This window comes from Urocampus carinirostris, chromosome 18 (genome assembly GCF_059441175.1).
Source record: "Urocampus carinirostris isolate Australia breed hairy pipefish chromosome 18, RoL_Ucar_1.0, whole genome shotgun sequence".
In the NCBI taxonomy this organism is placed as follows: Eukaryota; Metazoa; Chordata; class Actinopteri; order Syngnathiformes; family Syngnathidae; genus Urocampus; species Urocampus carinirostris.
Genome location: NC_142366.1, coordinates 758,997 through 782,230, shown reverse-complemented (window position 1 = coordinate 782,230; position 23,234 = coordinate 758,997). Strand labels below are relative to the sequence as shown.

Below are 23,234 nucleotides of genomic sequence, written 5' to 3'. Positions count from 1 at the left end.
ACAAACAAAGGATGATGATGATAAAGTTGGCACCCAAAAAACTTTTTTATCAGCAGTACTTTATTTACCATTAAGTATGTATTTTTTTAGATTTTTAGCACATTTCTTTAGTGGTCTGGATGAAAAAGCCTGAATTCCAATTTGGACGTCAAAATAAAAATCCTCGAAGCAGTGTAGCCGCGATAATGGAAGCGCGAAGTTACGAGGTGTCTTTGTACTCAGACCTGGGCGGGGATATACTACCATGTGACCTGCCGCCTGAAAACTAGCTCATGCGGTGACTTGACAGCATGCATTTTCATGCTATTACCTTAGAAGACACGTCATATTAATGTTTTAAAGTTTAATCCCGCACGATTTTAGCATTTATTCACTACAGATTTGGAGGTTCTACAGTAATTTCCTTTCTTCCGACGCAGCGTCTTCGGAGCACATAGCAGACGAGCCTTGTTAAAACAATGGCGGCTTTTAGTAAATATGTCACAGCTAAGAACTCAACAATAGCAGGTGGAATATTTCTTGTATTGTATTTGCTGAAATGCAGTAGACGAAGGTCGAGAGAAGACAAGTAAGTGAATCATGTTGGAAAACATTTTTTACGGCGGGATTGTCGTTGTTCAATTTTGGTGACGAACTTCAAAATGTTGCGTATAGTAGAGAAGCTTTTTTTTTAATTTGTACTAAAACTTTTACCCAGAATTACACACTATCCGGTTGCTATTCAATTTAATGTCGCAGAAATCGTTAATATGGTATGGGCCTACGAGTTTCACCGTTTGACACAAATCATCTCTAAAATGGGGTTCGTGCGGGTGTTCGACACCCTTGTTAAATGCTTGAATTTTATTGTTGTGTTTTCAAGGTTAGGAAAATGCTTGGATTTTGTGTGAAGTGCTTGAAAATGCTTGAAATTCTTGCTATATTTCATGGAAGTCTGGCTCGAAAGACCACTCATTAAACGAACTTAAAACAATCAAATAAAAAAGTAATCTTAAAAAACCCTTGTGGCCTTGGGTGTAGGCACCCGCCCCGAGACTGAGAGGTTGCTTGTCGGGTCATACTTACAACTTACAACATTGGTACTCATTGCCTCCCTGCTTGGCGCTCGGCATTAGGGGTTGGAATTGGGGGGTTTGGTCATCTAATGACTCCCAACACATCAGTTGGGTTGAGCGAGGGGGCTGGGAACCCCCTCCTCTGTATCAATATCCCAGAAAGTCAGAAAAGACTCTAGCTACCTCCCACTAGACTAGGGGGATATGGCTCCGGTGTATATATATATATAATGTCTATATATATATATATATATCCTAAAAATGGCGCTATTGCCCTAGAATTGCATTGGCTTAAAAGGCCTTGTAATTTATAGCGTCACCGCCCCCCTACGGGTGCAATAGGTAAGGTGCATCAGAACAGTTTAATCACACTCAGATCCTGGGGGGTTGCAGATTTTGTGAAGGATCACTCAAAGAATACAAACCATGGTTAAAACGTATCCACGGACAGCATGCTGCAAAGTGTGCACAAAAGAGATCAAACTTTTCTCAAAGGGAGCATCAGCGCTTTCGATTCAGGTAACTCAAGCAGATGACTGGCTTAACGGTGATTTTTTTTTTTTTGTGCTAAGGGTTAGTCACATGCTACACCTAGACAGGGCACGATGAAATGTGTATTTAGTACAAAGATTATGTATCAATCACGAACATTCATTAAGGGCCATGTAAAATACAAGTTCATGTTTTTCAGTGGTAAATTGTAATGGGAAGAACTTTCTTCAACTGAAAATTTAAGCTACACATTATTGTATTTTTTTTGTTTTAAAAATATTTACACACGAACTGTTAAGATCCACAAATATATTCGCAATTTACACAAGAACTCAAAATCTGTCTGTCTTGATAATTGCCCATGCAAGACTAGAAATCGAATAGGTTAATCTAAGTACATTTGAGGCTCTGCAAAATTCATGCTTCACACCGGATCTTTTCTTTTAATGGTACTGGGAAAAAAATGGAAAATTGGCCTTCAAAGTGCTTGAAAAGTGGTTGAATTTCGCCATGAAAGAGGTGTTAAAACGCTGCTAACAGTTACATCTAAGCTGCTTGAGTTTGTTTGACGGGTATATTTAAGCAAACGTTGAATGTTCGAGTTTTTCCGGTTATTTTGTGTCAATGGTCGTGTTTCACTATTACTCTACGGTTAGACTTTGCACTAGTCAATTACGTAAGTTTTCCTTTTTCTCAAAGTAGTTCAGCAAAATTTGAACATATTTACATAGGGTTTATCTTTTTCAGTATAACAAAAGTGCAATTACTGTTTAATTTTCCACTAGTGTGGCCTAACTAAGTTACAACTAACTTCTGTGAGTGGGTGGATTGATCTATATATTGCGATTTTCAATACTAAGCAAGTTATCTGGTTGTATCGATTCTATTTTCCTGGGATCAGTCCCCTAAAGGCTCCACTTCTTTGCGTAGAGCAAGGGTCTCCAACTCAATTGAGTTGGCGGCCGCCAGAGCTTATTAAAAGCGTTGGCGACACATCAATTAATTTGGCCCAACCTCATTGGGTGAGGTTGGGCCAAATGTTTTTTTTTTTTAATAATTGTAATTCTCTTTTTAAAAGAAACAAGGTTTGTTTTGGTCACTGAGTCTTTAGTTGTTTTTTTTCTTCCTGCTTTGAAGCACACAATTTTTGGTTGCACTACCTAATACAGTGACGTCTGGTTGTCAAAAATTACACACTGTCCCTTTTAGGTTATTATGTATAGTATTATTATGCCAACTGCGTTCCTCCGACCTATTCTACTCTAGTCTTGTATTTTACATATTCTTTCTTTTTAAACTATTCTATATAATTACCTTGGATTATACACTACAATATATTTTTTACTCTATTCTTTTTATTCCTTTAAATCTATTATTTTATCATTATTGAGTGTTCGCGTGTCAAATGATTTCTTGTATATATCATGTTTATGGTTTATACTGGCTGAATAAATAAATACAATACAATAATTCCAACATTAAGGAGAGGGCGTCAAACTTTCATCATGAGGGTCGCAAACCTCTTAATCCTTTGTCACAATGGCAACAGAGCCAGAGACAATTGACGGCATTAGCTCAGGAAGTATAGCGTTCGTCTTGGGATCTAGAGATCGCAGGTTCGATTCCCGGCTCCTCCGTGTTATATGTCAGTGTCCTTGGGCAAGACACTGAATCCCTAATGCCCCCAATAAGCAGGTTGGTGCCTTGCATGGCCGCTATTGGTGTGTGAGTATGTGTGAAAATGGGTAAGTGTGAAGCACATTGTAAAGCACTTTGGGAGGTCTTCATTGACTTGTAAAGCGCTATATAAATGCAGACCATTTACACTACGGCTGCAACTAATTATTATTATAATATTCAATTAATCAGTTGATTATTCTTTCAATAATTTAATGAAACAGATTTTTAAAAAATACATTTTTAAAACCCTCCTGTATTTAAATATGAGTTTTGGACAGATGAGGTAATAGTGCGCAAAACAACAGAATAGTATGTGATATAAAACAATAAAGTGTTTGAACGATACCAACAAAAAACAATGCATACAAATGTATGCAAATGTGCAAGTACCATTTTCTACTACTTCATCCAAAGATAATATTTGATTTAGACTTATACAAAACAAAGACAGAGCAATAATTACATTTTTATGTGTAGCAAAATATGTTTCCGCCAACTGGTGTCAACCAATTTGTTTTTTTGGTTAAATCTTTGAATATAATAAACATTCCCACTCTGCAAATGTTATAATACAGACGCTGCCCTACTCACGGATGATCGTACGTAAGTTGAATTTGTTGGTAAGTTGCTTCAGTGCTATATTTTCTATGTTTAAGGTTTATATAAGTATGTTTATATAAGTAACGGGTATTGTTTTGGTCTAAAAAAAAATAAAATAAACATTTGATAAAATAATATGCTCTATTAAGATAAATAAAGTTGAGTTTAACTTACTTTTGGAAGATGCGCTTCAAGAGGTCCTTCTCCGTGGTAGAAAATGACCGAAAAAAAGCGTTCTGGCCATTTTCTAAACAGCAACAAGCTTTGTTATTCCACTTTAATTTCAAAAGAAACGTCTCGCCTCTTCTTTACACTTTACACAAACCACATTGAATGAATGCCCAGGATATTATACAATAAAAATGTCAAAGTTCTCAGCGCGCTGGAGACAGTATAGACATAGACAGTATAGAATGTTACACAAGAACTAGGAAGAGGAAGCAGATATTTTTTTGCTTCCGGGTGGATGCTGGGTGACCTCTACCAGCGCCACACGCCGGTAGCGGCTGAAAAAAGCACTATGTGTCGGATAAAGATGCACACAATACAAAATCTAACTTACAGCATTGTCCGGATATTTTTCGACATCCCAAAATTTTCTTTTTTGTATCTACCATTTTACATAAGTCTAATGGTCGTATGGTCTGTATGCTTAAGAATCTGCCCCTTGTGATGAGTTAAACATTTTTTTTATCAATATTTTTCTTTTTACTTTGTTTTATTAATTTATTTTTATATTCTCTATATTTCTACAGCACATTTTGTTCCCTTGAAAATTGTTAACTTTGTAGTGTTTGACTGTTTCATGCCAATTTTGTTTGTACTTATGCAACGTTAGATAAAAAGACTTTTAAAAAAATGTAAGATACTTTTATAAAAAATAGTCTCGAGACGCCCTCTGCCGGAATAATGTGTTACTGCAACCTTCCAACTTCACATCAAGATTCAATGCACATTTGCATTGATATAACATGCTCAGCTGCTCATACATTGTGCAACACTATGAATTGATGTGTCGCCAACGCTTTTAATAATCGATTTTATTGATTTGTTGTTGCTGCCCTAATTCACACTCTTTTTATTTCTCAGTTTATGTACAAAGTGAGCAACAGAAGGTATTTATCTACTTCACATAGTTGTACAGTATTTGTATTTTTGTAACTTTTTTGGTTTACTCTTGGCTTTTGTTTTGAAACGGTTAAAATATAAATAGTCTAAATAATCCAGTCAACACAGGGAACCTATTTCTTCATTTATGCTTTTTAAAAGAAAGACGCGTTTTAGTGCCTAAAATATTTTTGCTGTGTTTACTGTAGTTATGAACTAACCCAAAGTTTTTTTTTAAATGTAATGATCATGACTTTTCCAAGCAAAAAGTATCGGATTGAATTACTACCATGTAATTACTTGGATTGGATCAGTACTACGATTCTGAGTATCGCCCACCTATACTTATTTGGCAGTTGTTATTACATTATATACAATGTCTACAGTATATGAAAATGATTAATGCTATCAATTGTGTATATTTAAAACAAATAATATATTTGTTCACCAGTATATAGTAAAAACTCTAGGAGGTTCGATTCCCGGTTCCTCAGAGTTAAATGTTGAAGTGGCCTTGGGCAAGCCACTGAACCCCTAATGCCCCCGATTGGCAGGTAGGTGCCTTGCCTGGCCGCGTCTGGCTATTGGTGAGTGAGTGTGTCTGTGCGAATGGGTAAGTGTGAAGCACATTGTAAAGCCCTTTGGGAGGTCTTTGGTGACATGAAGAGTGCTATCTAAATGCAAACCATTTTACTGTACCTGTGTGCAACATTATCCTTTTTTTTTTTTTTTTTTCCAGTCCAACCAGAGGATCAGATTTGGTGCTGAAGTTGGAGGTAAGTTTTTTGTTAAACAATATAATTATATAAACAAAGTTTTTTTGTAATCTTACCTGAATGCAATTGTTTTCATGTCTTTTACGCAGAAGGATAGCAAAAAAGATCGTGCAGCAGTTGACAAGATTTTCTTCATTAGAATACTACGGATATTGCGGATCATGGTACCTCGTTTTTTTTGCATGGAGGTATGAATATATTCTTAATATTGCATTTGTAAACTGACAAGTAACTTGGATGCATATATTTAGGAACTGTGTGAATAGCAGTGTGCATTACTGCTTCGTAGTAACTATTTAGTTACTAGTCATTTTAAAAAAACGTACACAACAGTATTCACAGCAGTGTGTAACGTTGTATGATGCAAATATGATAATCCCTCGTTTTTCGTGGAGGAGTGATAAACTCGACATTGAAAAATATTTGCGTGTAGGTTGCTCAAGCTGTCCATCAATCTTTAACGAGCTTCCCAGTCCTAAAGAAAAAGAAACCCTAAAGCATAAGGCTGCCACCACCATGTTTGACAATGGGGATCGTGTTTTCAGGGTGCAGTGTTACTTATATGCCAAACGTTACGGTTTACATTCAGCCCAAAAAGTTCAATTTTGGTCCTATACGAGCAGATAGCCTTGTTCCACATTTTATTCGTGTTATTTTGGTTTTCTTCTTGCCATTCTTCCATAAATGCAGATTTATGCAGAGTACAACTAATAGATGTATTTTGGCCAGATTGTCCCACCTCAGCCCTGTATGCCTGCAGGTTATCAAATGGGTCTGGTAGTTGCTTCTCTGAATATATTTCTCCTAATTTAGGACAAAAGTTAAAAGGGAAAGCTGGGTCTTGGTATGTTTGCAGCTATTTTATTATTATTATATTATTGCTCGCACAGTGCTCTGGGACATGTGTAAATATTGCAAAATCTTTTGTATCCCATTCCTGCTTTGAACTTTTCCACAACTCAATCTTAAACCTGCCTGGTGTGTTCTTGGTCGTTGTAAAGTTGTTTGTTCTCTAGTTTCTCATTTTTACAAACCTCTCAGCCCATCACAGAGCAGGTTGATTCAACTGAAACTTAAAGGCACACAGGTGCCCTCTATTTTTCCATTGTTAATCATTAAGTGCGACATTGGATCATTCAGAAGTCATCAGGGAACTTCTGGAGTCAGTTGACTGAGCTGATAAAACGGGGCCAGTATTTTTGCAATTCTTAATTTTAAGACTTTTTGTAGATATTATATAAAATGTAGAAATAATTTGATTCCACTTCACCATTGTGTCTAACATGTGGTTCATTCTTATATTTTCAGTGCTTTAGCTTTGAGTTTGAAGCCTTGAATGTACTTAAGGAGCCAATTATTTTGCCAAGCACTATGTATTTTTTATTCACTAGATGTATATGCGTACATTTAATCGCAATCAAAACTTTTCGGTTGTGACGTACAGCAAGACAAACACATACAATAACAAAGAAAATCAAAGGGAAAAAAAAAATAACAAAAAAAAAGCTTTTGGACCATGGCCATTCAAATTTTCTCCATCTTGTTCAAAACTTGAGCCATTGATCCTTTTCAAATACACGCAAAGCCAAACCAAAGCTGAATTACAAAGCAGTACTTTTCAGAATATATAGGGCACGTTTTCTCTACAATTTACAGCTAAGGTGTCACACACAAAAAAAACTCATTTTGGCTGTACAACGCTAAAGAATCCTTTATATAAAAGCTCACTATATAAACTGTGTTCAGTGTTCAGATACTTTTTGATGAATCCACGGAACACATTGTAAATACGCCAAAACACAGGAAGGGAACTTAGTTATTTGATTGGGTGTATGCAAAAAGTGCAAGCACTCCCTCCCATCTCTTGCCTTCTCCGTCTGCGCCAAAGTTAAGCACATCAGGCTCCCTGTTCTCAGACTGTTTGACGTTTTTACAAAATAATTTGTGTAGCATTTTCATATTTCTACTTTTGACAGGAGATATATTAAGGAGACCAAAATCTTTTGGGATATTTACGTTTTTTGAATATATACATTGACATAGGAGCAAAGGAATTTGAATGTTATTTTAATGTTAAGTTGTTTAAGTTAAGTTCTAAGTTGTATGCAGCCACATCACAACCCAAGTACCTAAAGCTTTCGACTTCTTATTTCTAATCCCATGACCACTCCATCACGTGAACACTTCATCACCTTACTCTTCCCAACATTCACACATAACTTACTCTTCTGAACTCCGTTACCAACCTTCTCAATGTTTCCTCAGAATCAGCCACTAGCGCCGTGTCATCTGCAAACATCAACTGACTTACCTGCCACACTGTTCCACTGTTATCTATCATCTCTACACCTCTGCCAAATACGCTTGCATTCACCTCTCTCACCACACCATCCATGTGCACATTAAACAGCCATGGTGACATCACACACCCCTGTCTCACACCAGTCAACACAGGAAACCACTCACTTGTCTCACTCCCTACTGTTACACATGCTCTGCTGTTCACATAAAAACTCTTCAATGCTTCCAACAACTTTCCATCCACTCCATACATTACCCTCACTTGCCACAAAGCCTCTCTATCAACGCCTTTTCCAAGTCCATGAAAGCCAAATAAACATCCTCACCTTTTGCAAAATATTTCTCACACACCTGTCGTACTGCAAACACCTGATCCACACATCCTCTTCCTTTCCTGAAACCACTCTGCTCCTCCATCACCACCTCATTCGTTCTTTCTCTCACTCTCTTAATCAAGACTCTTCTATACGGCACAGACAACAAACTGATAACACTCTAATTGCTACATTCCTACTTATCACCTTTACCCTTATACAATGGCAGGATACATGCACTACACAAATCAACACCACTTAAAAAGCATACATTCAACAAGCGTACTAACCAGTCAATCATAGCTGTGCCACCTTTTTTCAGGCATTCAGCAGTACAACCATCCAACCAAGGTGCCTTCCCCCCTTTCATTTCTTTCACTGCTTCTTGCACCTCCCATGTTTCCACAGGCTTCACATTTAAATCACCCAACACGAGCATTCTCTCCATACCATTTATCGCCTCGACTCTCACTTCTCCCCCATCCTTCACATTTAGCAACAAAATACTCTGCCCATCTCGTCCTGACTGCACTAGCGCTAACCAGCAATCTACCATCCTTATCTTTCACTTTCTCTTCCTTCCCTGACTCAGTTTCTTACTCTTTTCACTTCTTTCCAGAACACTTTTCTCCTTTCCTCAAAGTTCACTCCTATCTTTCGACACCATTCATCATTTGCTTTCCTTTTCGCTGATTCCACTGCCGCTTTTACCAACCTTTTCTTCACTTTGTACCTTTCATACGCATCACCACTCTTTATCTTGCAGCCACTCCTCACAGGCACATCTCTTTTTTGTCACCGCCTCTGATACCTCATCATTCCACCATTCACTTCCTTTCCTAATACCTCGACCAACTTTTCTCATTCCACACACTTCTTTTGCACTCCTCAACACTGCCTCTTTAAACCACTTCCATTCCATTTCCAAACTTTCCACTTTTCTTCTACTAATCCGTTCATAGTCTTCCCCTATCCTTTCTTTAAACGATTTCATTTTCTGCCTTATTCAATTCTGACATTTTCACCTCTTCCCTCACACTCTTTTTATAACTAGCCCACCACGATCCGTCTATTCTGTTTTCCTTCCACATAAAAATGATCAGACATACCACTCATTTCACCTCTGTAAACATGCACATCCAGCAATCTACTTAACAGCCCTTTCCTAACCACTACGTAATCCATCAGTGCTCTGTCCACAAGCTCACCACCAGCCACTCTGACAAAGGCACATTATTCACGTCCCTTTTTCTAAACAATGTATTTCCAATTACCAACTTATTTTCCACACATAACTCAATCAATTTCTTCCCACTCTCATTTTTTCTTGGTACTCCATATCGACCAATCACATTTTCAACCGTTCCATTACCCACTCTAGCATTCAGGTCACCTAGTATTACCACTTTCCACCCTTATTTCGCACTTGCCACTCATTTGGACGAGTCCTTCCAGAACTCCTCTCTCTCTCCTCAGCACTTCTTTCTGAACCAGGTCCATATGCATTTATAAACATCCATACTTCTACACCCCACTTCAACCTCACCCACATCAATCTGGAAGATATCTCTTTCCACTCCACCAGTTTTTCCTTTGCTTTCTCACTCACAAGCACAGCCACTCCTTCTCTAGCATGTCCACCCGTAACTCCAGACCTTCTACCATACATACCTCCAAGCTGTAATTCACCCTTTCCTTTCATCTTTGTTTCACTCAAGGCTAACTCATCAACCTTCCTTTCAGTCATCATCCTTCCGATCTCCTCTTTCTTCGACTCAGTCGCTTTACTTCCACATCCTCTCACATTTAGTGACCCTATAACTAGGGTTTCTATGCCTTGCTGTCTCTTTGGGAGTAGATATAGAGAGGAGAGGATCCCCAGTTCCCTCGCTCTTTCACTTCACTCAACACTTTTTTAGTCGCCTCTTACGATACGCAGCGGACCACAGAGGGAGAATTCTCTTACCTCTCACGAGGAGAGGACACCTCACCACAGGGTTTGATTTAGGGTTTGATTTATCACTAATATTATCAATAATAATAAAACATTAGGCACAGTTATTTAGTAATAATGGATTTCATTTGTTTTGCCAGGGATCCCTGCAAAACACATACAATATGAATTACAATATTCATAGATCCACAAAACAAATTTGAAAATGTAAAACAATTTTAGGTTTTTACAGACTGAACAGATTTAAAGTCTGATAACAACAAAAAAATCCCTGAAAATCTAAACCATCCATCCATTCTCTGCACCACTTATCCTCAGTAGGTTCGCGGGGGTGCTGGAGCCCATCCCAGCCATCTTCGGGCAGGAAACCCACGCAAGCACGGGGAGAACATGCAAACTCCACACAAGAGGTTTGATCTCATGACCTCAGAACTGTGCCGCACACGTGCTACCCACTGCGCCACCGTGCTGCAAATCCAAACGAATTATATATCAATCAAAATAATAACTCTTCGGTGCTCTAAAAAAAAGATAAAATGCCCTAACATTAACCTCTGACAATTCTATTTTCTCCAATTCAGACACCAGTCCTCTAAGTACAGTGGAACCTCGGTTCTCGACCATAATCCGTTCCAGAACCCTGTTCGAAAACCGATTTGTTCGATCACCGAAATCATTTTTCCCATTAAAAATAATGTTAATCGTTTTAATCTGTTCCAACACCCTGAATGTTTACCTTGAATGTTTAACTTAAACTTAAAGCTAACCCAGGCTAATCTTAGGTTCGCGTTATCGTAATCTTCCGTACAAATTTTAAAAGATCAGGTCGTTTACAAGTCATTTAGCACCCGGGTCTCCACAACAAGTGATGAGCGGTTCATTGGAAAGGGGGCTCCGTTCCAACACCCTCAATGTTGGGCTGTGTTCCAACACCCTGAATGTTTACTGAATGTTTAACGTAAACTTAAAGCTAACCCAGGCCAATCGTACGTTCGCGTTTCGTAATCTTCCGTACGAAAGATCGCGCTAACATGAACGTGTAAAAATTTTAAAAAAAGGATAAAGAAGAGAATTATGAATAGGATTTCTTACCTTCGTGGTGGTCAGCAGAAGGCGCAGGCAAGATCAGCAATAGTGTACGCCTTACTTTTCTTTTTTCACCGGTAGCAACTTTGCTGCTTGCACTGACTTTCTTCGGAGGCATAATTAGGGGCTAAAACACTTCGTACACCTATATTAAAAGCCAAAGCAAAACGAAGCACGTCTGCACGCGATAACAGTTGGTTACGAGAAGAGCGATCTACACCCGTACGCCGCTCAGCATTGCATCCTAGCGAACGCACTCACGCATTACCGGCGTTCGAACTCCGATTTTTTGACCGAACAGCGAAGCAAGAATTTCTCTAAATTTTTGGTCGGACTCCGATGTTTTAAATGATTTAAAATTTGGTATATGTTTCTGTTTTTTTTCACATACACTACACTTTTTGTCTTCTGTATTGAGCTCAATTATTTTGAACATTGGTGTAACCAGATCTTCTTGGTTATAAGACGGCTTGTATTTGAAAACACGGAGGTTTATTATTTATTTATCTATTTATTATTTATTACTTATTTAAATTACTGAATTAATATGACTGAAACATTTCTATGTAGATGTTGGTGTAAAGGTAAAATGATATGACACACTGAGTGCTTGGCACCCCTAAAGTTTGCGAAGTCATAGCGACCAATTTTCCGACCACTTTCACGGCAGAGGCTCCACCAGACCCCTGAGACCGACGCACCAAACCCCTAGGGATAGATGAAACCCAGGTTAACACTATAAGTCCCAGGAGTTTTTTACCCTTCCAGAATGACTAGCATTATTTAAAACTAACAATTTAACGGTCCATCTTGTCACCATTGTCCTGTAAATGCGGCAAAGTGGTGTTGTTCAAATTGAATGTGGTGGTTGTGGAGTTCATAGATGCATAAAGCGCTTGTGCACAGGACCCTCGTTCCTTGACTCACTCAACTAAGAAGTGAAGATACCGGAGAACTCTTGTCCAAAGCCCCCCAACACTCTTGGGGGGCTTTGGACATGATCCCGGCTGAAGTCCATTCTTGTTACTCAGAGGGAGAAGATATAACACATGATTGGAATACTAAAAAAATACAACTACACTAATACTACAAAATTTCAACAGATATACTGAAAAATATCTGATGGAAATACTACAAAAACACTGTAGAAATAATCTAAAAGTACAGTAATACTATAAAAAATACTACAGATACACTACAATAATCAGATACTGCAGATACTAAATACCAAACAAATATCCCATGTAAATACCAAAAAGAGAAAAACGCTGTAGAAACAAGATTAACTCTAGAAACGTGTCATCACTGTATTATCCGGACTATAAGGTGCACCCAAAAACTCAAAATGGCCAGAAATTTGAACATGTGCCTTATTATTTAGTGCGGCTCATGAACACGGAGAAATTGGTGATGCACACTGTTATACTGTTACCGTATTTTCACACCCATTAGGCACACTGTTTTAAAGGGTGCACTCTCTTTGGTTCAAATTATTTTTCTGTCTGCTCATATCGCGCACTGGCCTTACGTGACCGCCTTTAATACCACAACAAGTGTGCGTATAAAAAAAGGGGGGAACAAAACTGAGTTTGAATGCAGTTTATTAAGTATTTTAACAAAGTAAAACACCAGAATAAACAAAAATATTAAAAGAAAAAGACCAAACTGTTTGGTACTTTTTACACAAAGCCCATGAACTCTTTATCCTCCGTCTCGGACATTAAAAAGCTGCCGTGCCGTGTGGCCCTTCGGGAATTATGCCTGCTTTTGAAAACAATCGAACGACAGTTTGAGCAGAAACACCAGCCCACGCGTCCAGAATAGATTCACAAATTGTGGCCTAGCCTGCCTGGCGCTGCTTCCCACTCTTTGTGAAACTCCCCTTCAGTCACCAATGCGGCCCATACCACATGTACGCCACCTTGAATAGCCGGTTGACACCGATGTCTAGCGGTTGAAGTTCCTATCAGCCCACCATCAGGGATGATGGCAAGAATGGACTTCATTTGCTCCACTATTTTTTTCTCATATGTCAGATGGGCATGCATAGAGTCACAAATCAAGAGCAACAGGACGGCATGGAAGAAAAATACCCGGTCTTCTTACATAAACCCTCAGCCATTCTTTTATCATGCCTTCGCCCATCCAGCCTTTTTCATTTGCCTTGATGATGACTCCTGCAAGAAATGTCTCTCTAGGCAAAGTCTTTCTTTTGAAAATCACCATCGGCGGTAGTTGGTCTCCATCAGTGGGGCAGGCAAGCACTACGGTAAAAGAAGACTTCTCAGACCCCGTTGTACGTATCGCGATGCTGCATATCCCCATCTTTTTAACCGTGTGCTTCATCAGGATGTCATAAGTCAATCGCCACTTGCCATGTTGATGATGTTGTTGGTTCAGTTTTTTGGCAACGGCTTTGTTGCAGTAAGACTGAAAAATTGCCAACGTTTCATTAAAATTGGCCGCAAGTTACTGCTCCACCGTATTCCTGGCCCGAATGTAGAAGCCTCAACGTTTCATGAAGCAAAAGCACCAAGACGGTCCCCCTTGAAAATCTTCAATCTTCATTCCTCCGTTAGCATTGTTCAGTGCTTGAGTTTTTCTTCCAATTTGGGCCCTACATCCGCGAAAGGTAAGTTGCGTTTTCTTTAACTGTTGAATCTTGTTGTTCAACTTCCTCCATTTTCAAACAATTGATTCATAATCTTTGAGTTTTCTTGCGGCTGCCAGGTTTCTCTGTTCCTCAGCTTTGTCATTAGCCGCCATTTTAAACTGGGATTCATAAGCGTGCCTCTTAGCCATTTTCAGCGTACTCTGAATCAAAACACCTCTAGCATGTTGTTTAAACAGTACACATGTTTGTTTATATATATATATATATATACATATATATTATATAAGTATTAGTATTAGTATATAGATATATATATATCTATATATAGCGGCAATGCCCACTATTCAAACACGTGCCGGTAACGGTGGAAAGAAGCACTATAGTACTGTCCTCTACTCAGAAAAATGTGCACACAATACAAAATCTAACTTATAGCAATGTCCGGATATTTTTCGACATCCCGTTCTTCGTAAGTCGAATGTTCGTAAGTAGGGGAGCGTTTGTATGTATTAGTGCAAGGACTACGTTTCAATTATAGACATTGTGTGCAATGCAAAAAATGAAGGTTGCATTTCCCACTGTTAAATTGAAATGGGAAGAACTTCCTGGAACTAAAAATGTTAGCTACACATTATTGTCACTTTACCCAACACCTATGTAGGTATATTCAATTTAACTTAAGTCACATTTAATTGTGTAGCCCTCAATCACAAAGCGCATCATAACATGAAAAATATACATGTTAAAATTAGATTACCTCACAACAAACATTAAAAAAGAGGCACCTAATGTAGGAAAACAAAGAATAAAGGAAATATTATAAATCTTCATTTACTTTTTTTGCCTCTCGTTTCTTGATAAAATGATCCAATGACGTCTGCTTTTGCCGGATTTTGACAATATGTCAAAAATGTGCTAGGCAGATATCATAATGAACACTGTTCTGGGTGATTTCGTTTTCAATTTCCAACACTTCCCGGAATTTTGTCTTTAATTTGGGCTGATTGAATGATGGCTGCGTCATCCTCCCCACCAACTTGCCTAATCCTTAGGCCTCGTCTCTGAACTCTGAACTGTGACAATGACATGAAGAGCATGCTTGACATGCATGCACACCGTATTGCCAGGCAGATTTTAAGCGATAGCCATTTTGTCGACGTTCGGGAAACTGAGAGCGGCTAATGGCAGCACTTACTGCACTGTATTTTTGACTCCTGAAACGCCTTTGTAAGCAGAGGCGATATTTCCTGTTAACTTCTTTACATGAAAGTTTCGTTTGTAGAGACACATGTAGGTAAAGGTAACACTGTATGAGGTTAGCATCAATCATAAGCTATAGAATAGAAGTGTGTCTTAAGTCAAGTCAAGTCATTTTTATTTATATAGCCCTAAATCACGAAGAGTCTCAAAGGGCTTCACAGATTGTTACACTATATTACACAAACTATTTTCAACCGACAAGAGGAGTAGGTTATTCGTATGCAATGGAGTAGAAGTGAGTTTTAAGTTTAGATTTAAACATTTCCACTGAGGTTGCAGATCGGATCTCAGGGGGAAGAGCATTCCACAGCACCGGTGCCCGGATGGAGAACGCTCTCGAACCAGCAGAAGACTTCTTTGCTCTCGGGGTCATCAGAAGACCAGCACTCTCAGATCGTAGGCTTCGGACCGGGACATAGTGGCAGATCAGATCTGAAAGATAAGAGGGAGCAAGTCCATGTATGATTTTGTACAATACTAAGAGAACTTTGAAGTCACATCTTTGGCTAACTGGGAGCCAATGCAGGTTAGCCAAAATCGGTGTTATGTGATCGTACTTTTTTGTCCTAGTTAAAAGCCTCGCTGCGGCATTTTGTACTAGCTGAAGAGACTTGATTCTGGACTTCGGGAGACCGGAGAGTAGTGCATTACAGTAATCGAGACGGGAGGTAACAAATGCATGAATTATTGTTTCCGCATCAGACTGAGACAGTATTGAACGGATTTTAGCAATGTTGCGAAGATGGAAGAAGGCAGTTCTAGCAATTTGCTTTACATGCATCTCAAAGGATGGATCAGGGTCAAATATGACACCTAAATTTTTAACTGAGTCACTCTGTGTGATGTGACATTTGTCAATGTTCACAGCAGTTTTTGAGAATAAGTCACGGCATTTAGAAGGACCAATGACTAACATTTCGGTCTTTTCAGAGTTAAGACGCAAGAAATTGAGTGACATCCACTCTTTTATCCCAGTGAGACAGGCCTCCAAATTTCCACAGTTTAGTGTGGAAGATTCCTCCAACGGAAGATATAGTTGAGTGTCGTCTGCGTAGCAGTGGAAGCTGATATTGTACTTGCGAATAATATCACCTAATGGAAGCATGTAAATGTTGAAAAGTAGGGGGCCGAGCACTGAACCCTGCGGAACACCGCAGGTAACATTGAAGGGCTCAGATGTCGTTTCACCATATTTAACACAGTGCGTCCTATCTGAGAGGTAGGATCTGAACCACGAGAGGACGGTTCCTGAGAGACCAATCCATTTTTCCAACCGTTCTAGTAGGATATTGTGGCGCACTGTGTCAAAAGCAGCACTAAGATCCAGCAGCAGCAAAAGTGATGAAGCGCCAGAATCCATTGACATTAGGAGATCATTTGTTACCTTGATCAGAGCTGTCTCAGTAGAGTGGTTAGCCCTGAATCCTGATTGCATGGATTCAAAAAGGTTATTCTCAGATATGAAAGCAGTCAGCTGCTGTGCCACTACTCTTCCGAGTACTTTAGAGAGGAAAGGTAGGTTTGACACAGGTCTGTAATTACTTAAGATTTCTGGATCAAGGTTGGGTCGTTTCAGTGTGGGTTTAATAACGGCGGACTTAAAAGCTGCTGGAACTACACCTGAGGAGAGTGTGGGGCACTTTGTGCGTCTCAATGACCCCTAGAGCTATGTCGGCGGGAGTCTCGTACTCCTGGCAGGGTTACCCAAGCCGAACAGGTCGAAGGGTAGAGTCCAGACTAAGAGTGATCCCAAAAGCTGGTGGCGGCACGCTTTGAGGCGGTTTCCCACAGACCTGGATCCCGGCAGCCGCCTGCAGTTGTAGGAAGATGCCGGTCGTCTAGGGTCTCCCTTGCCACTGGAACCGTCTTCTCTACAATCAAGATAGTGGCGTTGGGGAAAGCGCACCCCTTACGCCACTTTAAAAACCATCATTGCGCAGGTATCTTCTTTTACCTGAGTCCCCGATCACAAAAGTCTGGCGGCGATGGAGTATCCAGTGACGGGAGCAGGTTGGAAGCTCTTAGCTGGACCTCTGCACGTCAGCGGCACAGGGCAAGGGTCGTTAGCAGCTGGGATTGAGTGGCAGCTGTTTCCGGCAGACCCCTGTGCGTCTGAGCAGCACTATTTAGTGGCCGCACTGCTCACCCCAATTGGGGAAAGGCCTAGAAAAGGTGGCCTAAAGATTGCCCACTCAGCACAGTACCCGGACAGGAAACCGCGCCTGTCGGGACATTCCACTATGCGGTCGAAAAACAATAGCATTTAGAATTGCAGCATGGAACATAAGGACACTCCTGGATACCAGTCTGGACAGACCACAGCGCAGAACAGCACTCATTGCCAACGAGCTGAAGCGATATAATGTGGATGTGGCAGCGCTCAGCGAGACCAGACTCCTTGAGGAAGGCTCACTCAATGAAGAGGGGGAGGGTTATACATTCTTTTGGAAGGGATACCCCATGGGCGGACACCATCTTCACGGAGTTGGTTTTGCAATTAAGAACACCCTACTGCTGAAGCTCACAGAGTCACCAGTGGGTGTCAGTGAAAGACTAATGACTCTTCGCATCCCACTTGCAAAATGCAGACATGTCACATTAGTTAGTGCCTATGCACCAACACTGCCATCGAATGATGAAGAGAAGGATCGCTTCTACCAGGAACTCAATGACATCCTCAGTCACATCCCGAGGAATGACAAAATCATGCTGCTTGGTGATTTCAATGCAAGAGTCGGAAAGAACTTGCAAAACTGGGATGGTGTGATAGGTGCCCATGGCATTGGAAAAGTTAATTCCAATGGCATGAGACTTCTTAGTCTGTGCGCGGAACATAACCTTACCATCACAAACACCATCTTCCAACAAAAGAATAAATATAAGGCATCCTGGATGCATCCCAGGTCCAAACACTGGCATCTGATCGACTACGCGATCGTGAGGAGGGCTGACCTGAAGGACGTACTCATTACAAGAGCTATGCGTGGGGCAGACTGTTGGACCGACCACCGCATGATTCTGACAAAGGTCAGAATGCATGTCCGGCCCCTAGCACGTCAGGGTGGTTCAAAGAGGAAGACACTCAACTGTGCCAAACTCTCCAGTAGCGACACCCTTGACAACTTCCGTTGCTCTCTAGCAGAGAGGCTGGCAAACATTGAGCAGCTGGTCATGTCAGAGGCTGGGATGGATGAGAAGTGGACCTATATATCTACGACCCTCTTTGACACTGCAGCCCAAACCGTTGGTTTTAAAACTAAAAAACACCAGGACTGGTTTGACCAGAATGCCGGAGAGATCTCAACCCTCCTGGACAGAATGCACAAGGCACACAGAGCCACCCTGAACAACCCACAATCTCAATTCCATAAAAAGCTATGGCAAGCCCTTCGTTCCGAGGCCCAGAGAACGCTCAGAAAACTGCAAAATGAGTGGTGGATCTCAAAAGCCAATGAAATCCAGTCTCACGCTGATAGAAGCGATATGCACAGTTTCTATGATGCAGTAAAAACCATCTATGGCCCCAGACACTGCTCACTGGCACCTGTTAGATCTGCTGATGGAACATCTCTAATCAAGGATCAGGCTATGATAGTGGAGCGGTGGGCTGAGCATTTCAACACCCTGCTCAACCAGCCCACCCCAGTGGACCCAACTGTCCTTTCAGAACTCCCTGAACATCCTACATTGCCAGACCTCGACCTCCCGCCAACTTTCAATGAAATCCTGCATGCAGTCAAAACCCTGAAAAACAATAAATCCCCTGGACCTGACAACATCCCAGCTGAACTTCTCAAGGTAGGAGGCTACCTCTGTACACGGACACTGTTTCAATATATTTCAGAGGTGTGGAGACGAGAGTGTGTCCCGCAACTGTGGAAAGATGCGAACATTGTGACCATCTTTAAGAATAAAGGAGATAAATCCATCTGCTCCAACAGTAGGGGTATCTCTTTGTTGGCCACTGCTGGAAAGGTCCTTGCCAAGGTCATGCTCCGCAGACTCATCTCTAAAATATCGGAACGCGTCATCCCAGAGTCACAGTGTGGTTTTCGAAAGGACAGAGGAACAGTCGACATGATCTTTGTGACTCGTCAGCTCCAAGAGAAATGCCGGGAGCAGCACAAGGACTTGTTCATCGCCTTTGTCGATCTTTCAAAGGCATTTGACACAGTGAACAGGGACCTACTGTGGCAAGTCCTGAAGAGATTTGGGTGTCCACCCAAGTTTCTCACCATTCTTGCACAGTTCCATTCAGGGATGACGGCCAGAGTGGTAGTTGGAAGACACAGCTCAGAGCCCTTTGGCGTCGAAACTGGAGTGAGGCAAGGCTGTGTGCTGGCAGCAGTTCTCTTCAACATCTTCCTCGTCTGTGTTACAACACTGCTACGTAGAAGGATGGAGGAGCAGGCTGGAGTTACCATCAACTTCAGGGCTGATGGTAACCTGTTTAACATCAGGAGGCTACAGACAACTACCAAACTGACTTCAGAGACCATCATTGAGCTACAGTATGCTGATGACTGTGCCCTGGTTGCCCATACACCGGAGGCTCTGCAAAACATTCTCTCGGCAGCTGTAACTGCATACACCAGAATGGGACTGACGATCAACACCCAGAAGACAGAGGTACTCTGTCAGTCCAGTGCTGACCTCTTACCAAACCCAATAACCCTCACAGCAGCAGGGCAACACCTGCTCATGGTGCCCAGCTTTAAATATCTGGGGAGCATAGTGTCTGACACCTGCTCATTGGATGATGAGATCCAGAGCCGTCTCAAGCAAGCATCAGCATCTTTCGGTCGACTAAGGATAAGGGTCTTTCAAAACAACAACCTTAGACTCCACACCAAAATGCTGGTCTACAGAGCTGTATGCATCACGACATTACTGTATGGATGTGAGGCATGGACTATCTACAGCCGCCATCTGAAGAGCCTCGAGACCTTCCATGTAAGATGTCTTCAGAAGATCCTTGGCATCACATGGAGGGACAGAGTGCCGCACACAGAGGTGTTGGAGAGGGCAGGCAGCTGCAGCATGGAATCCATTATGGCCCAACGCCAACTTAGGTGGCTGGGGCATGTTGTTCGAATGCCCAGCCACAGACTGCCACGCCGTATCCTCTATGGTCAGTTACATCTAGGCCAACGCAGTGCTGGTGGGCAGAAGAAGCGGTTCAAAGACCAAATGAAGAACATCCTGAAGAGATGTCTGATAAACCCCTCCTCACTGGAGGAACTTGCTTCCTGCCGAGACCTCTGGCGCTCCCACTGCTCACATGGAGTGGATTACATGGAGGAACAGCGCATGCAACACCGTGCAGCAAAGCGTGCAAAGAGACATGCTCGCCAGGCCACCCCTGCTCCCCCCAGCACCCCCTTCACATGCTCTGTCTGTAACCGCATCTGTGGATCCAGGATCGGACTCTTCAAACATCAGCAGACTCACAATTAAAAGAAGATGGTCATCATCGAATCGATGGACAACCTCAAGCAAGCATTTATAATATTTAGAACTGAAGGCCCAAGGACGCTAAAAAGACTTTTAATAAGTGAACCTGGGAGCGGGTCGAACTGGCAAGTTGTCGGTTTGGCCGCATTCACCACTTGTTTGAGATCATCAAGTGACAGTTCACTAAAACCGGCCATTTTCCCAGGGCAGCCACCCTGTCGTGCATCTGTAAATTTCAGTCCTTTAATATGTGTGGTACTAACAATATCTTTTGCAATTTCTTCCTGTATGCATTGAATCTTCTTAGTGAAGAAGACCATTAAGTCCTGAGCAGAGTGTGTCGAACTATCTGCGATAGTCTGTTGCCTTGTAAGGGATGCTACAGTGTCAAAAAGGGCTTTGGGGTTGTTCTTTTGAGATCCAATCACCTTCGAAAGGTAGGCCGATTTTGCAGAGGCAAGGGCCGCTTTATACTTTAACAAGCTGTCACCAGGTTTTATGGAAAACCTCAAGCTTGGTAGCGCGCCATTTTCTCTCCCATTTCCTGCATTCTTTTTTAAGGGTTCTAGTTTCATCAGTAAACCAAGGTGTGCGTCTTTTAGGACGTGATTTTAGTTTTATGGGCGCTATTGAATCCAGCACACTAGTCAGGGTGGTATTGAACCCATTCATGAGTGAGTCAATCGAGCCATTGTATTTAGGAAAGGACGCAACTGCTCCAGGAAGGAGTTCAAAGAGCTCAGAAACTGTGCCAGTGCTTATATTGCGTCCGCTAAATCCCTCAGCTTTTTTAACACTACATTTAGTTAGCACCTCAAATGTCACTAAATAATGATAAGAGATAACGGTAGTACACGGTAACACCATAATGTTTGAGGTTAAAACTCCTCGAGTCAGAATCAAGTCTAGCGTGTTCCCATTTTTATGGGTTGGCAAATCAACCAATTGATTAAAACCAAATGCATCAATTAGAGAACTAAACGCAATAGTAAGTGAACTGTGTGGGGAGTTCATATGAATGTTAAAGTCTCCCATAATTATAATTTTGTCTGCATAGGTTACTAGTTCAGACAAAAGTTCAGCAAATTCGTCTAAGAAAGTTGTGTATGGCCCAGGTGCACGATAGATAGTTATTACGTCAATTGACAATAGAGAGGACCGCATCACAAGAGCCTCAAACGTTTTGTAATTATTAGAGGTACGTGGATTAAATTTGAGCGATTTTTCAGAGATTAGCGCAACACCACCACCCGTTTTCAACGTGCGCGCTAAATGACTACTCTCGTAGTCTGGGGGAGAGGCATAATTTAGCGCTAAGTACTCATCCGGGCGCAACCACGTTTCACAAAGACCCATACAGTTAAGTTTATAATCACGAATAATGTTATCAACAAGTAAAGCTTTTGGAGCAAGCGATCTAATATTTAACAGACCAAATTTCAGCTTTGCTGAATCATTTGACTTAGCTGAACTCTTTGTAGTCTTTGTCGAGATCTTCAAAAGCTCCCGGCGTTGTGGCCGTTCGTGAGCGCTGAGTTTTAAGCGTCGGTTGTCCGGCGAGGAATGAATGGTGGAATTAGTTACATCCTCGCGTCCATCCTCGCGTCCATCTTGCTGCTTGGACTTCACACGCTTCACACATCTACCTGCACGGCAACCACGCTTCTGCTTCCTTTCTTTACGGCGCCGTCGGCGTCGTTTATTAAGAGGAATAGCTGTCCACAAGGATCCCGGGTCTCTTTGAAGTTCACTCGGTATATCGTAGGCGGTATAAAAAGTGCCCGAAAAGTCGAAATTTAGACGCTCACCCAACCGAATAAGTTCGTCCCTACTGTAAGTGTTTTTGGCCACACATGTGTCCAAAAATGAAAGCAAAAAAGACGAGAGAACGGCAATAAATAGAAGATTAGCTGAAGAGCTACGAGCCGCAAGCATGTATCCATGCGCAGCCATCTTGAATTGTCTTGATTTTAAAAATTCCACTGAGGTTGCAGATCCTTCTTCAGGAGTTAGAATGTTTGACAGCACTGGGGCCCAGATGGAGAACACTCTCGAGCCTGCAGATTTCTTCTTGGCTACCAGACTCACAAGTAAACCAGCATTTTCCAACCAGAGGCTTCAGGAACATAGGGGCCAATAAAATCAGATAGATAAGAGGGTGCAACCCCTGCAAACATTAGTATGTTACTAAGTGAACCTTAAAGTCACATTCTGGGCAGACAGGGAGCCAGTGCAAGTTGGCTAATACTGGAGTTATATGGTCGAACTTTCTAGTCTTAGTCAAAGGTCTCGCTGCCGCAAAAGATTTGTCTCCAAAATAAATACATTTGCAATTTACCTACGAAAATCATCTGTCTTTATGAATACACACACAAGATCGTGCATCTTTTACGTGGGGCGTACAACTTCTACAACGTCTCTGCCTGGGTGGTTGACAACCTTTTCGAGGAAAAAAAAAGTATTTTGTTTTTATCTATTTATTTTTTTCATTTTTTTTTTTCGAATCAAGCGTTTGCTTTATTCCGATTTAGGAATAGTCGT

General features: G+C 41.3%; 1 protein-coding gene across 2 annotated transcripts in view; it reads left to right on the top strand.

The window, feature by feature from the left end:
* The first annotated feature begins 245 nt into the window (after positions 1-245).
* abcd3a (ATP binding cassette subfamily D member 3a) overlaps positions 246-23,234 on the top strand; it is a 99,990-nt gene continuing 77,001 nt past the window's right edge. For both annotated transcript variants that reach the window (XM_088322564.1, XM_088322563.1), the window contains exons 1-3: positions 246-568; positions 5,674-5,710; positions 5,800-5,898. In XM_088322564.1, coding sequence (XP_088178690.1) covers positions 459-568; positions 5,674-5,710; positions 5,800-5,898 — 246 coding nt within the window. In that variant the 5' untranslated portion in view covers positions 246-458. The remainder of the gene's footprint in view (positions 569-5,673; positions 5,711-5,799; positions 5,899-23,234) is intronic.